Source organism: Lycium barbarum, chromosome 8 (assembly GCF_019175385.1).
Source record: "Lycium barbarum isolate Lr01 chromosome 8, ASM1917538v2, whole genome shotgun sequence".
In the NCBI taxonomy this organism is placed as follows: domain Eukaryota; kingdom Viridiplantae; phylum Streptophyta; class Magnoliopsida; order Solanales; family Solanaceae; genus Lycium; species Lycium barbarum.
The window spans coordinates 3,724,242-3,739,881 of NC_083344.1; the positions used below are offsets into that span (position 1 = coordinate 3,724,242).

General features: G+C 34.5%; 2 protein-coding genes, 1 non-coding gene and 1 pseudogene across 3 annotated transcripts; 3 read left to right on the forward strand and 1 right to left on the reverse strand.

Annotated features, from left to right (window-relative positions):
* Window positions 1-841: 841 nt before the first annotated feature.
* On the forward strand, window positions 842-3,886 carry LOC132605734 (uncharacterized). Its single transcript, XM_060318941.1, has 3 exons — window positions 842-1,187; window positions 2,654-2,892; window positions 3,357-3,886. Exons 1-3 carry the CDS (start codon window positions 984-986, stop codon window positions 3,547-3,549), a joined length of 636 nt encoding a protein of 211 aa, XP_060174924.1. The 5' UTR covers window positions 842-983; the 3' UTR covers window positions 3,550-3,886.
* A 957-nt stretch (window positions 3,887-4,843) lies between these two features.
* Window positions 4,844-4,935, forward strand: TRNAY-GUA (transfer RNA tyrosine (anticodon GUA)). Its single transcript is given in 2 exon segments — window positions 4,844-4,880; window positions 4,900-4,935. It is a non-coding gene; the product is annotated as a tRNA-Tyr (tRNA).
* A 3,516-nt stretch (window positions 4,936-8,451) lies between these two features.
* LOC132605736 (uncharacterized) lies at window positions 8,452-12,344 on the forward strand. Its single transcript, XM_060318943.1, has 6 exons — window positions 8,452-8,750; window positions 9,961-10,160; window positions 10,907-11,044; window positions 11,162-11,242; window positions 11,849-11,976; window positions 12,161-12,344. The coding sequence occupies exons 1-6, from the start codon at window positions 8,522-8,524 to the stop codon at window positions 12,198-12,200; spliced, it is 816 nt and encodes a 271-aa protein (XP_060174926.1). The 5' UTR covers window positions 8,452-8,521; the 3' UTR covers window positions 12,201-12,344.
* Window positions 12,345-13,693: 1,349 nt separating this feature from the next.
* LOC132605735 (F-box/FBD/LRR-repeat protein At1g13570-like) lies at window positions 13,694-14,749 on the reverse strand (annotated as a pseudogene).
* Between the last annotated feature and the right edge of the window lie 891 nt (window positions 14,750-15,640).

The window sequence follows — 15,640 nt, forward strand, 5'->3', positions numbered from 1 at the left end:
AATTACACTAATCACTCCTGTAATATCACTCAATTTTAAGCCTACGCCTTATATTTTAAATCAAAATTTATACGTCTTATACTACAAAGTCTATCCCCCGTGAGGTATGCTGTAATTAAGTAGTACGTATATTAAAATATACTCCCTCTGTTTCAATTTATGTGAACTTATTTTTTTTAGTCCGTGCCAAAATGAATGACCTATTTCCTAATTTGGAAACAAATTCCCTTTATTAAATGATTTACAGTTACACAAATATTCAAGACTTTTTTTGAATCACAAGTTTTAAAAGTCTTCACTCTTTCTTAAATATCGTGTCCAATCAAATGGGTTCACATAAATTGAAACAGAGGAAGTAATTTGCTAAAACAAATTAAGATTACAAAAAAAATAAAAAATAATAATAAAAAATAAAATAAAATATATATATATATATATATATATATATATGTGTGTGTGTGTGTGTGTGTACTCCTTAATTTTTATTACACCGGGAATCTTCTTGTTGTTGTTGTTGTTGTTGCCCTCCAACTTTAAAAAAATTTCGTGTTGAGTTAAAGTACGACACATAAATTGAAGGCATAATACATAAACACATCATCAAATTTGACTTCAGCTGACAAGTATGTCTTTCAACTTTAAGTGTGCACAAGTAGGCACCTCAACTCGTATAAAGTTGATCATTTTGTAAGTTGAAGTGCTCAACTAAAAAAATGAATACAAATTGAGGATTCTATTAGTTCACATCCAAAATTGAAGAGCATACTTACCAGCTGAGATATATATATATATTATGCCAATTATAAACTTTGGTAAGTGGAGGGGTTTAATTAATGAGAGAAAAAAGGGGTAGGATAAAGGGGGTTAAGATAAGGTTGGTGTATTTTTCCCACCTGGCACTATCTATCTAGGCATCTTCTTTCTCTCTCACCCTTACAAAGATAGAGAAAATCAGACACTTGGTACACTGATTCTTGGTAACAATGTTAGCTTCAACAACTCTGAATCTTGGTTCATTGTGCAATTTGCCAACCCATTATTCTCATAAACCTTGTATTCTTTTACAATCTTCACCATTCTTAGCATCACCTAACAACACTGTTATCAAGCACTGTAATGGCTGGAAATTAAGTAGACCTACTAAGAGGGCTGTTGCTGCTGTTGATTCATCTGCTCCTGCTGAAAAGGTTTTCTTTTCTTGATTCCCTTACACATATATATATATATTTGCAAGAATTTACCTTTGTATAATTAGGAATTTAGTTCTCCTGTTCTTTATTGTTGCAAAAATGGCTTCTTTTTTGGGTTCCATTAATGTCTAAAATTTCTCTGAAAGTTTAGCAGTTATAGGGTGTGTTTGGTACGAAAGAAAATGTTTTCTTGGAAAATAAGTGGGTTTATATATATACGGTATACCTATAAAATCAAAATTTTATCTATCTATACAGTGTATTTTCCCGGCGAAGGGGTGTCAAGAGGGTAGCTTGCCCCTGAATGCCACCTATGGAACTTGTTTCGTGCTTCCATTAAGGAGGTCATTTTTTTTCATTTTTAAAGAATTTGTTTTCCTTCCTCGGTACTAAATGCACCCATAGTCTTCGTTTACTCTCAATTTCCCTGCTTGGTGTGCTTGAATGTGAAACTCTCAATTGCGATAGTGCTTTATTTGCCTACCAAACACTCTAGCACCCAAGGGCGTGGCCTAGTGGTTAATGAAGTGGGTTGAGAACCATAAGGTCTCAGGTTTCTTCCCATCTATTTAGAGTTACTCGGTACTTGTGATGGTGTTTAGAGTTACTCGGTACTTGTGATGGTGGGAGATAGCAAGTTAGTCCAGGTGCGAGCAAGCTGACCTGGCCAACACAGTTATCAAAAAGAAGAAGACCAAACTCTCTCGGAACCAATGCAGGCTAAGAACAAGACATATTGGTAGCAAAGGATCCATTAAGGCAATACCAACTAACTGGAATTAAACTAGTTACCCTTGTGGGGATAAGTGAGAGATTGGTGAAGCCTGTAACTTGCCTTTAAAAGAAAATTAGGTAGTATTGAATGAAATAGAACTAAGAGCTGAATGTTATAGAGGATTCATATGGAAACTCCCTACTGATTTGGGATTGAGCCGTGGCTGACTCTGTTGAATAAGTGATTGCACTAGTTCTTTATGTGATCAAAAATGAGTTCATTTTTGGTTTGGCAATATGGATATTAGTGCGCTTAGGAGGTCCAAGTGATGGTTTTGAGGAATAGTTCGAAGTTAAAATAGCCACCTATTAGAGGATCAGGATATGTAGTTCCTGTTCTTTGATTAGACCTACTCTCACTTCCTATGAATGTTTATGCTGGTCATCCGTCATATGTCATTTCGGTAAAAAAGGAAAAGACAGAATTTAAGGGCTTTTTTCATTTTTGGTCCGTCGGCCAAAATTATTTACAGGCACTAGCCAAATATACAAAACATATATACTTACTATGTATATTATATGTATTGTATATTTATACTTTAATATACAAACCTATATATTTGTTGGCTATTATTTTTTTGAGCGATCCAAAAATGTAATTATCCCAATTTGGATTACTTCCTATTTGGCGACGTTTGCTTTAGTTTAGTGTTAGGAATGTTGATGCTGGTATTCTGTTGTATATACAGCAAGAGACGGAAAGGAAGAAGTACTATTTTCTTGTTGCCAATGCCAAATTTATGCTGGATGAAGAGGAGCATTTCCAGGAGCAATTGTTTGAGCGTCGTCGCCTCTATGAAGAGCGCAACAAAGAAACGGATTTCTGGCTTGTAGTTGAGCCCAAGTTCTTGGACAGGTTCCCTAATATCACCAAGAGACTCAAGAGACCTGCTGTAGCACTTGTTTCAACGAATGGCCCATGGATCACGTAAGGCGCTGTCATTGTTAAATAATCGGGACACTAATTTTTTTGATAAGCAAGTTATCATCACGTGTAAGAGGTTAAAAATACTGCTATACTATACGAGATATCTTAATTTTACCATTTGGTATACTTTAGGGTCGTTCATATCTTTAACGATAGCAAAATCATCTCGTGCTTGCCCTTGACCCTGATGAAACTCCAACCTCAATTATAACGGTGGGTAATTTTAAACCATAGAAAAGTAGAGGAGTAAAAAGTGGTCTTTTCTCCCCAAGTGTTTTGATACGTGGAACCGTCCACGCTGGAGTTCCCGTAAAGACAAGGGCAATTACGAGAAGATTTGCTAGCGGCAAGGGTATGAATGACCCCAAGTTTAAAAGATGGTAAATTTAAGATATTTCGTATAGCAGAGGGGTAAAGTTGCACATTCTCTATATATCTCCTGATCTGTTTTTCGAAACTTGCAGGTTCATGAAATTGAGGCTAGACAGAGTTTTACAAGAGAGTTATGAGGCTGACAGTTTAGAAGAAGCTTTGGCATGTACTCCTGTTAATCTTGAGTTTGAAAAGCCTGAAAAATGGACAGCACCATACCCAAAGTATGAGTCCGGGTGGTGGGAGTCTTTCTTGCCCCCTGGATCCCAAACGTCAAAGGTATGATTAGCAGACATCTTCCACAATTCTGCTATATCATCTAAGTTGCTTGAAATAGGTCGAGTACTTTTTGTTGGTCCGGCATTAACAGTTAGTATCAGAAGCTATGTGAATGGTGGGGTAAACACGATTGTAGTCTGTAGGTGAAGATGTTTGCAGCTCATCTGAAGATTGAGCATTGTACTTGGCACAAAAAAAGCAATGTGGGCATAAATGTAATACTTTGGTAATGAACTAACGATTATGGTTGGTTAATTGGTTTACATTTATCTCTATATATAAGTGTTTCCACTATTGGCTTTTGCTGATAGTTCTTGATATGAAGTGAGAACTCTTTTCTTGATGCCTCAGCTATTCCTATGGTTTTGTGTCTCACTGTATTAGATGTCATAACGAAATGGTTGTCAGTTTAGAAGGCTGATCTCAACCAACTATTTATTGGCCTCAGCCATATTGTTCTTTAGGTTGATCTCAATCCACTACAATACCAGTCTTTGAAGACCACCACATACTCCCTCCCTCCGAAATTGCTTACTCCTAAAAAGTTAAGAGTGTTTTTACTAACTTAACTTTATTCAAGTTTTACTACTTTCTATAAAAGAAAAGGTAGTTATAAATCTTGACTAATTAAATAAGGGTAATCTTGCAAAAATCTATCCAAAGTCTTCTTGAAATCTTTAAACACCATTTATTTTGAAAAAAAAAAAAAAAAACACTTATTATGGAACGGAGGGAGTACATTTTTTTATTCGGAAAAGGGCCAAAATTACCCCTGAACTTTGAGAAATAGTTCATCTATACCCTTCGTTATACTTTAGGATCAATTATACCCTTACCGTTATACTATGGGGTCAATTATACCCTTATGTCTAACAGCTGCCACGTGACATCATCCTAGCCCTTCAAAATTATTTTCCCCTCAAATAATTTTTTACCCACTAAAATAATCTAACCCGACCCGAATTTTTTTTTCCAGCCAAGGGGTAATGGGTTGGGTTATTTTAGTGGGTAAAAAATTATTTGAGGAGAAAATAATTTTGAAGGGCTGGGATGATGCCACGTAGCAGTTGTTAGACATAAGGGTATAATTGACCCCATAGTATAACGGTAAGGGCATAATTGGCCCTAAAGTATAACGAAGAGTATGAATGAACTATTTCCCAAAGTTCAGGATAATTTTGGCCCTTTTCCGTTTTTTATTTGTAATGGAACTTGTTGACATTTATTAGTGTAGGCCTGGAGGGAGCATCTCCATAGTGATGTGGTTTTATATAAACATATAGCGAAGCCGAATAATAATCCGACCTTAGCTCAGTTGGTAGAGCGGAGGACTGTAGTGGGATAATCCCTCAGTATATCCTTAGGTCACTGGTTCGAATCCGGTAGGTCGGACCTTTTTTTTTTTAAAATCCCCTCCCCTCCCCCCCCCCTCCCCTCCCCCCCCCTCCCCTCCCCACCCAAACTAGCACCACTGGTCCCAAGTATCAGTCGTTGTGGCATTTAAATTTGTTTCAAATTAGTTAACGTTTTAGAAAAACAAGAAATAGTAAATAAGTACTCTTTTTCGTTAAGTAAGTGGAGCAAATATACCAGTGATTAGAAATAGAGCAATTATGTCCTTCGTTTGTTTATTGGCACAAGAATGCCCTTAAGGTTAACGAAGTGGAGCAAATATGTCTTTCTCCACTAACGAACTTTATCATATAGAGAGCAGCCTGGTGCATTAAGCTCCCGTTATGCGCGGGATCTGGAAAAGGCCGGACTACAAGGATCTATATTGCAGCCTCATTCTACACTTTCTGCAAGAGGTTATTTCCACGATTAGAACTCGTGACCTTCTGGTCACATAAAATAATATTTATTTTATTGAGATGAAAATACAGATTGTAGACATAAATAGTGAACTAAATCAAATAGTAATTTCAGTAGTAATTTAATACAGTTAGTGAATTAAATTTATATTTCTCCTCTGTCCAATGTGAACTAAGTATTGTTTGTACAATATTTACTTTGTCAACTTAACTTGAGCTGTTTTTAAGTCGATGAAAAAAGTTTTCTGATGATAATCGTAGAAAATAATATTTTGGACTATGTGAAGATTCAGATCACATTAAATATCCCTTAAAGAAAACCATCCAGATCCAACTTACTTTCTCCAAGAAAAAAATGATTTAAATATTCGTATTTTTTTAAAAGAAAAATTCCAGGCCCTATTGACTTTCTTCTAAAACTGGGGTGTTCACGTGTTTCACGAGGGTTATGAATAAAAGAATTTTTATTTGATAGGTTACACTAAGCTTTCAAATTATGATTAAACTAAACTTTCTAAATCTGATTATTTTGAAATTGGCTTTTGTCAAAATGAATTTTTAGAGATATATTTTAGCAGATAGTAGTTTGTGTTTAATCAAATAACTAAAAAAAAAAAGTTTTGTTAGAATTTGTAAAATGATTTGTGCTTGATCAATCTTTTTTTTGGGGAGAAAATAAAATAAAATGGTCACTTATGTTTGGGGTAGGTTCAAAGTAGTCCTTTAAACATATTCCTAAGTAATTTTGATTCTTTAAATTTAACAAAAGTACGAAATTTTGGTCTCTGACAAATATTTAATAAACTTTGTTTATTGGATTTGACAGGCACTGTGAAAAAAAAACTAGTGTAAACTTGATGCAGATGTAATTTTTGTAGTTGCTATTTTTGATTTATTTTCTCATTTGGTGAAGTTTTTAGTGCAACTTATGCTATTTTAGTTTCTAGTGAGTTTTTAGAATTTGATATATCTTTTCTAGTTTTTCTGGTTCAATCTTTTTTTGGACAGCTCCTCAAATTTAAAAGATAGAATTTGTTAAAATATTTTACGGAAAATTAAAAGTATTCATTTTTGATAAATTTAAAGAACAACTATTCAAGAATATATTTAAAAGATTACTTTAAATTTATTAAAAAATTATTCTTTATTATTTTTACTATTTTTTAGTGTTAAATTACAAAAAACGCCAAATTTTCGTGGGTGAAGTGAACCAACTAATTCTTACCTAAAAACAACTCCGAATTAAAGAGAAAGGTGACAATTCCAACTACCAAATCCAAACTTTATCCACTATTTTTGGGATAAGTGGATTTTGGAAGAAATAAAAAAACAATATATCAACCTATAATAATTGAAGAAGTTATGAAAGACTATTATAAATAAATAAAATAAAAAATGAAAGCATGAGGTAGGGGACAAAAGTATATTAATTATGAGCCCGTTTGGATTGGCTTATAAGTTGGCTTATAAGCTGTTTTCAGCTTTTTTGAGTGTTTGACTGGCCAGCTTAAAGTCATTTTATGCTTAAAATAAGCTCAAAAAAATAATTGGACCCATTTAACTTAGTTTATCTAAAGCAGCTTATAAGCTGAAAACAGCTTATAAGCCAAAAAAAATAAGTTGGATTACCCCAACTTATTTTTTTCAGCTTATAAGCTGCAAACAGCTTTAAGCTATAAGCCAATCCAAACGGGCTCTATATGCACGTAAGCCACATGTTGTGAACAAAACCAACGTGTCTCTTCCTCTTTGGTGCTGCTACGTCAACTTGAGTCACTATTACTATCACTTCCCATCTTTATTTAATGCAAATGGTTGTTAATTACTCGTATTTGTCAGCAGAAAGAATAATCAAGTTTAAGAGGTTTATGTTATAAACTGATTGTATATATTGTCCGCTTTGACGCACCTCACGGCTTTAAAACGCGTATAGAGGGGGGAGAGGGCTTCTGGCCACAAGTCCCCCATATATATTGTCCGCTTTGCCCATTAGCTCACGGTTTTGTTCTAGCTTCAAGCTAAACGCGTATACGAAGGAGGAGGGCCACCAGGCACCATAGCTCACTTGTATAAACTGTCCGCTTTGGAGACTTCTGGCCCCGCACGGTTTTCAAACGCGTATATAAGTAAAGGCTTCAGGCCCTGCTTATAAGCACGCACACAATCTCGTGTGCGAGCGATGTGGGAACTTCAAGTTCACAACAGTTTAATCTTTATATTGTGATAATTCATAATGATTTGGCAAATTTTACCATGGGTATCATCCTACCATAATCTTTATTTTGGTTTGAACTAGGGATGTTATAATATGAACAAGCACACGAACCACTTCAAAATTTTAGGTAGATATTTTCTCGATTCCAAAATAAATGAATTTTTTGGGGTGTGGCACAACCATTAACAAATCTAATTAATGATATTAATTAAAGTGTTATTTGACTAAATTATCTTATAGCTTTTCCCAAATTTTTCTTAAAAGTTGAAATAATGAGTGCCGGGATTTTTTATTTTTTAAAAAAAGGTTAACTTTAGAAAAATTTAATTAATAACCTTTTAATCTTTGAAAAAATCACTTACATTGCACACAAAAAAGCTCAAAAAATTCATTTATGTTAGAATGGGGAAAATAGTAATCTTTTTGCTACTATCAGGTGCAGAGCTCACACATACAAATTTAAGCCCGAGTCTACTGCCATATTTTTGTTGAAATTTATATTATATCAATAAATAAATATATAAATAGTACTCCGTCTTATTCAATTTATGTGAATCTATTTTTTTTTAGTCTTTGCCAAAATGAATAACCTCTTTTCTAATTTGAAAATAAATTCACTTTATGAAATAATTTACTTAAAAGTCTTCAATCTTTCTTAAATATCGTGTCCAGTCAAATGAATTCACATAAATTGAAACGGAGGGAGTATATATTATGTCCTTAAGTTGTTCAATTAAATATTTATCTTATTTTCTATTTTAAATCCTTCAAATGAAATTTTTTGGCTCTCTCACGGGCTAATTTTAAATCTCGATCTCCCACACTTCTCAATTAACACTACCAAATAGTCAAATAAAATACCAATCCCCATCTAAAACAAACTTTATTTATAAATACTTAATAATAATGATATTGATTAAAGAAGAAGAAGAAAGAAAGAGCAGAGAGAGAGATGGGTCAGAAGGGAGTTCAAAAGCCATTACAGAAACTGTTTTCATGGGTTAGAAAGCAGTCTAACAAAGTCAAGACTTTCTTGGGTGTCTTCACTGTGTTGACTTTATTGGTCACTCTCAAACTACTCATTCATGAACACAACCACTTCTTTGTTTTAGCTGAATTTGCCCATTTTGTTGGCATCTTGGTCTTGATTTACAAGTTGACCACACACAAGACTTGCTCTGGTACTAATTATTATACATACTTGTTATAATTATATATTGGAGTAATTTGTAATTATTCTTCTTTTTCTGCAAATCCATTTATAGCCTGGTTGGCCAAGGTTAGGAAGTTACAACTTTTAGGGCTGTAGCTATGAGTGCTACAGACGGTCTAACGAGAGGAATGGAAGTGATTGACACACGAGCTCCTATAAGTGTTCCGGTGGGGGAGCGACTCGGGACGAATTTTTAACGTGCTCGAAGAGCCTGTTGATAATTTAGGGCCGGTAGATACTAGTACAATGTCTCCTATTCATAGATCATTTTCTTTAAAAAATTGTTTATTTTAAAGAGTTGAAGTGTTTGACTAAACTTTTAAGAAAAATATTAGTACTAATGTTTTGAGTTATAGCAGAAGCTTATTTTAGATGTTGGAAAAATAGCTTTTCTCCGAAAGCACTTTTACAATTTTGATCAAACATAAATTACCTGCTCTAGTACCAGCAAAAAAGTTGATTAACCAAACAGAAACTGCTAATTTTTTAAAGTACTTTTTCAAAAGCACATATGACGGAAATTATTTTTCAAAATAAGCAGATTTTGAAAACTTGGTCAAACAGGCCGTTAATAGTTTTGTACAGAGGTGTCAAATATTAGAAAGCTTTCTAGATCGCAGTTTAAAGCTTCTTTAGGTCTGGTTGTTTCTGAGTCTTAAAAGCTAACATTTGACTGAAAAGATGTTTAGGAATTTTAAGTTGCTGCATGTCGAACTGCTTCAATTTGAGTAACTATTGGGCGGGTTAGGTTATGACCTGTTATTTGATCGAGGGAAAGTTTAGGCAGGTTGGATCAATGATCCAGACTATTGACATAACCTGTTAGACCCATCCATTTGCCGCTTCTAGTTTCGTATAGTTGAAATCTATTGCAATAGGCAACAATTTTCTGGAAGTGCCTGAATACCTGATATGGTTTTTTTCTTTTTTCACTCACAAATCATTTAGATAATTCATTCAACTTGTCGAATGTTTAGCAAATGGATTTAAGTTATATACACTGGCAATGTAATGATCCTTTTTATATCCTTAGTGTAATTCAACTTGTTATAGCAAGTTATTTACCATTTTATTATAGGCTACCAATTAATGCTATTAATAGAGTTACCTGCACTACTGAACATTAAACTTTCTCTGTCAACATTCTTCTAACATCTTTCTGCTCCTGCTGTGCTTAGGCCTTTCATTGAAGACTCAACAGCTCACAGCAACATTTTTATCTGTAAGATTATTTTGTAGCCTTCAAATTGAAGGAGATATTCATACTATTCTAGACCTGGTCACTCTTGTCGCAACATTCTGGCTTATATTTATGATGAAGTACAAGTTAAAGTCATCCTACATGGCAGATTTGGATAACATGAAGAAATATATTGTGGTAAGTTGTTAATACCTTCCACCCTTGGGCTTTTTTCTCTTATGATTTTTGTTGAAATAGAACTCATGTTGTCTGTTGATCCCATAATTGATTCTAAACTTATTAGTAAGGTTGTGTTCGGAGGCAGATCCAGGATTTTAAATTTAATAGGTTCAACATGTAAAGTTCTTAGAAATTGTATAGATTGTTCCACAATTAACTTGTTGATTCTGAACTTATTAGCACATATGCTTCTTGTAGAAGTAAGATCATGTCCATATGTGACACCACACACATGGTAAATTTGGGAGCAGGGGCGGAGCTACATAGTCTGAAGGGTTTCAATTACTGCATAAATAGAGTAAAAACAAATATTTCATATACGTGTAAATTGTTGAATCACTTTGACACAAGGAAAGTTTCTAGTTTAATGGTAAAGGCGGCACACAAATTGCTTTAGATTTCAAGTTCAAATCTCAGGTCTGACATTCTTGAATTTCTTTAAGTATCCTCTTGTTAGAACTCTTAGCTCCAACGCTGCTTGGAGGGATATCTTCCCATTTTCCTATTAGAATTAGTCTTTGAGCCTTTCTCATCACACGTAGCTCGGCACCTGATCCTGCTGACTTCCTTGGTAACAATAACTATATTCTAGCTCCTTTTGTGCCAGATAGTTGCGAATTATCCTTCTGAAGTGATTTATGTTCAAGTAAATTTGCTTCATGAGTTGTGACATTGCTTTTTGGATCATGTTATTCTATCCACAGGTAGTACCTTCTTTGGCGATAGCCTTCTTTATCCATCCTCGGACGAATAATGTTATTATTAGTATACTTTGGGCTTTTGCTGTATATATAGAAGGCGTCTCGGTGCTGCCTCAGCTTCGCCTGATGCAGAATGTCAAGGTACATATATATCTGTTCTTTCCCTCACAATTAGAAAAAAATAAATAAATTGAATTCACGTGTTCTTAATTTCCTGAATGAAGTTTACCAGTACTGTTTCCCATTCTTGTATTTCAGATTATTGAGCCATTCACAGCTCATTATGTATTTGCATTGGGTGTTTCAAGATTCTTCAGTTGTGCTCATTGGATCATTAAGGTTAGTTTTGGAGTATTATCGTGTAGCTTATAACTTTTGAATTAAATACACAACAATGTGTTCAATTTTTGCCTCCCCCGGACCTTTCTTCCCTCGAGATTGGATTCCAAGTTTATTGTGGGAAAAAGAGTATTGCGTATATGGCTCACAATGTATATATTTTCCTGTGTTAAGAGTAAGGCGAAACCCCATAACTAGGGGCGGATGCAGATGCATTCACTGCTTTCGAAAACAATAATGTGTGTGTGTATGCATATTGTAAGTATATGTGTATGTGTTTGTAAACAAAGTTCTGAAATAAACACTTCGTTTGCACCAATTGTCGCAAGTGGTAATACACTTCATATCCATTGACTAAAAATTCCGAAATTCGTCTCTATTTTTACACTTTCCCATGTTAGAGTCATGAGTTGAAAAGTTATAACCAGAGGCGTATGCAGGTGCACTCACTGCTTTTGCAAATGTATGAAAAGAATTCTAATATATGCAACTTAATACTTTGTTGGCACCTACTTTCACTAGTCATGAGTTCGATGACACTCACACCAATCGACTCAAAATTCTGTTCGGGTGCTTATAATGATCTCTAAGTGGATTCATATGCAGGTCTACGATACAGCTGGTTCATATCTGTCTTTGAGTGGAGGGGGATTCCTGTGGATACCAATGATCATTTTGGCAGAAATCGTTCAAACATTCGTTTTGGCAGATTTCTGTTATTATTATGTAAAGAGGTGAGTCTTGTAAATCCTTATAATTCAACAAGGATTTAACTTTTATGCACTGTCAGTGCAATTTCTTTTACGCTATTATCAATAGTTATCTTTTCATAACTATTCGGTGACATGATAGTTATTATCAGTTTTTATAAAAGTTAAACTCGTCTGACAAATATCTCTGTCTTTCTTTGATTTGCAGTGTCATGCAAGGTCAAATGATGGTTCGCCTGCCAGCATAGGTGTTGAACTCTAATGACGGCATTTTAATTAGAGACTATAACATATGTTTGTGCTTGTAATGTGCAATAAACTTTAGTTTTTACTAATCAAGCTCTCCTTTTTATGTTATCTTCTTGTTAATAAATAAAATACTAGTAATATTATGGCACTGTCACATTAAGTTACTCTGGTGGAAGTACTGGTTTATTGTGCATGGAATAAGGATATCAGATGTGAGAAGTCTTAAATGTGATTAAAACTAAAATTCCACATATATACCTTAATGTGATCAAAAAGAATTTTATGACTTTATTGTTATAGTTATTACTGCTTGGTCGGAAAATTATGCTAATTATATACATTATGCGAAAAATAAGAAAATAATGTATACAAATCGACATTAGTACATTGTGCAATTTCTAGTCCAACCGGTTAAAAGGATTGAAAGGACAGCGTTACTGCAGCCTGAAAACAGAATAAACTCCATAAGAGAGGAGATTAAATGAATAACACATCTTATACCATATTTTGTATTTTCTTTTTAAAACTTGCATATGTGCTAGCTAGTGGACAAACTATAAAATTCATACCAGTATCAGATCTCCATGGCCAAGAAGAAGTGCTTCAAGCTTGCCATAAACAAGGAACTGCCATAAAATTCATGTGTAGGTCTTTTCTTTATAACCGAAAATCCTCGAGGGCACTAGCGCATTGTTTGAAATTCGGTGGATAATGAACCCACACATCTACCCTTCTACCCTTAAATACCAAGGTTTTCTCTCCAGCAAGATTTGAACCCGTTACATGTACCTAATCCACACATCGCACATTGGGCTCGAGGAAATTCTTCATGCCCATTTCACATTCCATAAATTATTCATGAGCAGGCACTAAATGTAAAAAATAAAAAAAAAATAAAAAAAAAAATAAAAAAACTTAACATGTAATGACAATGTTATTACGGAACAAACTAATCAAAACATCCAGAAAGGAAAACCATTGTTTACTACTACATCAGCATTTGTTTCTATCTGTTCAATTTTTACCTTCCAAAACATTTCATCCAAAGATCATGATGATCTGATTAAAGGCTCTTTGTGTAGACTATTTTTGCTTTAGGTGATGCACGCCAAAGTGTTAATATCTCAGCGAATGCATTTAATCTTGTGTCAAGAGGTTCATCATCTAGAAGCCATGTATCAATTACCATTCTCACCAACATCGGACACTTGGCTAACAAAAGGTTGATAAGCTGCATGTCAATCGTTGTTCCTATAACGCGGTCTAGCTTAACTTTCCTGAGGTGATTAAATGTCACACCTAAGAAACGCTCGAGTTCAAGAGATTCTACCATAGAACCATCATCTTCATCATCATTGTAAACCTAAGAGAGATAACAAGAAGTCAGCTCTCAGATAATTCAGGATTTAAGAAGTTTGAAAATATCCATTAAATAAGAAAGAAAGAAAGAAAGAAAGAAAGAAAGAAAGAAAGAAAGGGGTCAAACTGCAATTTCGAGATATTCTAAATGTGAGAAGCTTCTTATCAAGCACAGGGCACATGAGAGCTGATATGATTCCACCAGATAAACCACAGGCAGGTAAAAACGTTTGACACTGTTAATATCAAAAGGAAGCCTTGTTGCTACGACGTCATGTGGTTCATGGTTCATCTAGGAAATAATAAAATACCAAAATTCAAGATGAGTCAGCCCAAAAGAAGTCCAATTGCATAACAATGAAGTATGAAACAACAACTACCCCAGAAAACTCGCAGGTCATGTGCAGGTGCTCGAGAGCAGAACAAGACTCGAAAAACTCTGCAAAACCAAAATAATAGTCTGCCACCATAAAACTGTCGTCACATATCAGAGATGCTTTAGCCAGACAAGGGACATTCTTTAGACAGATAGAACTTATACTGCCCTTGAAATCAAATGATCTCAGCATGGGGGCATTAATTTCAATTGTGGCTAGAATTTCTGTGTTTTTCAGCACCAGCTGCTCAAGCAACAGGCATTTAGATATTAAACTTTCAAGCAATTCAGAAGAAATTGTGACTTTACATAGTTCCAGGCTAATTAACGTATCAAATTCTTTAAAGAATGATGGAGGATGTAGGAGGCAATCATGAAGAGTTAGGTGCCTCAGCTGCAAACATGCTAAAAGTGAAAAAGGCATTTTGTATGGCTTATTCCATGGAAAACAAAGAACAAGATGTTGGATGTCATTCATAGTGAGAAAATATATGAAGTCGTCAATCTTAGGACAGCTAATTTCCAGAGAATGAATGTCGAGGGTAAACTTAGTAATAGGTCCTTCATGATGGGTCAAAAGCTGGTTGATAATATTCGTAAATTTGACCTCCGGTGATTCCTCGTCCCATTCATTAAGCGCAAACTCTGTACGCCTACACCAATTATACCTCCGCTTCTTCGATAAGATGCTTGTCCTCACAGCATCGTCACAAGGCAAACACGTCAGAATGAGATCGATTAGATTATCAGGAAGATTGCTAGGAAAGTCAGGGGTAAACTTCGACGATGCTTTTTTCCTTCAGGAGGCATCATATAAAAATAAACACCGAGAACCTGAGAAATAAGCAATAAACAAAGTAAGGGATCTCCAAACTATCTGAGTACAACTGACTATCTGGAACTGCCATTCACATTCTCAAGTCAACATTAGAACGAAAGAATTCCTTATAACCGTAATCTCCAAGAACCTGTAGAAAATGAACAATAATATAATACAAAGTAAAGAATCTCAAAACTATCTGGACAGATCATCTATTAACAAATGTCAAATCAACATAAGAAAACAAAAAGAGTGCATTCTAGTTGAAATTAGTAAACTCTTTCCTCTTAATATCTATGTTATACGGATATTTTAATTTGCCTTGAGATACCCATATTGAACGTGTATGATATCAGAATGGGTATTTCGCGCTGACTCTTAAAAATACACTAAAGAAAAAATAAAAATTCGCCATACCCACACTGGATACTTCCACACAGTCCTAATGGATGCAACAGTAAACAAATCTATTTAACATATAGCTAATATCCACAGTGTCAAAATAACATTGCTAATGTATATTAATTGCATACAAGAAAATCTTCCATCAGTACTTCTTACCAACATATGTTGACGCGAGCGCAATAGTTATTAAGTGAGGTGTGGGAATTCATCACCTTACAATGATGCATGAGCTGGCAAAAATAACTAGCTAAAGTATTAGTTTGCTAAGAATAGTAGACTAGCATAAGTGATAGCAATATATTAGGCCACATATATACGCCCTTGTATTACGCCTTAGTATGAAATTTAAAAAAAAAAATTAAAAAAAATTTAAAAAAAAAAAAGAAAAAAAGAAATCTCCTTTTCCCCTTCTTCTCTAATCTCTTTACTACCCTGTTGCCTCTTCTTCTTCTTCCTTGAGTTCTCTGCAAGAGTGGCAA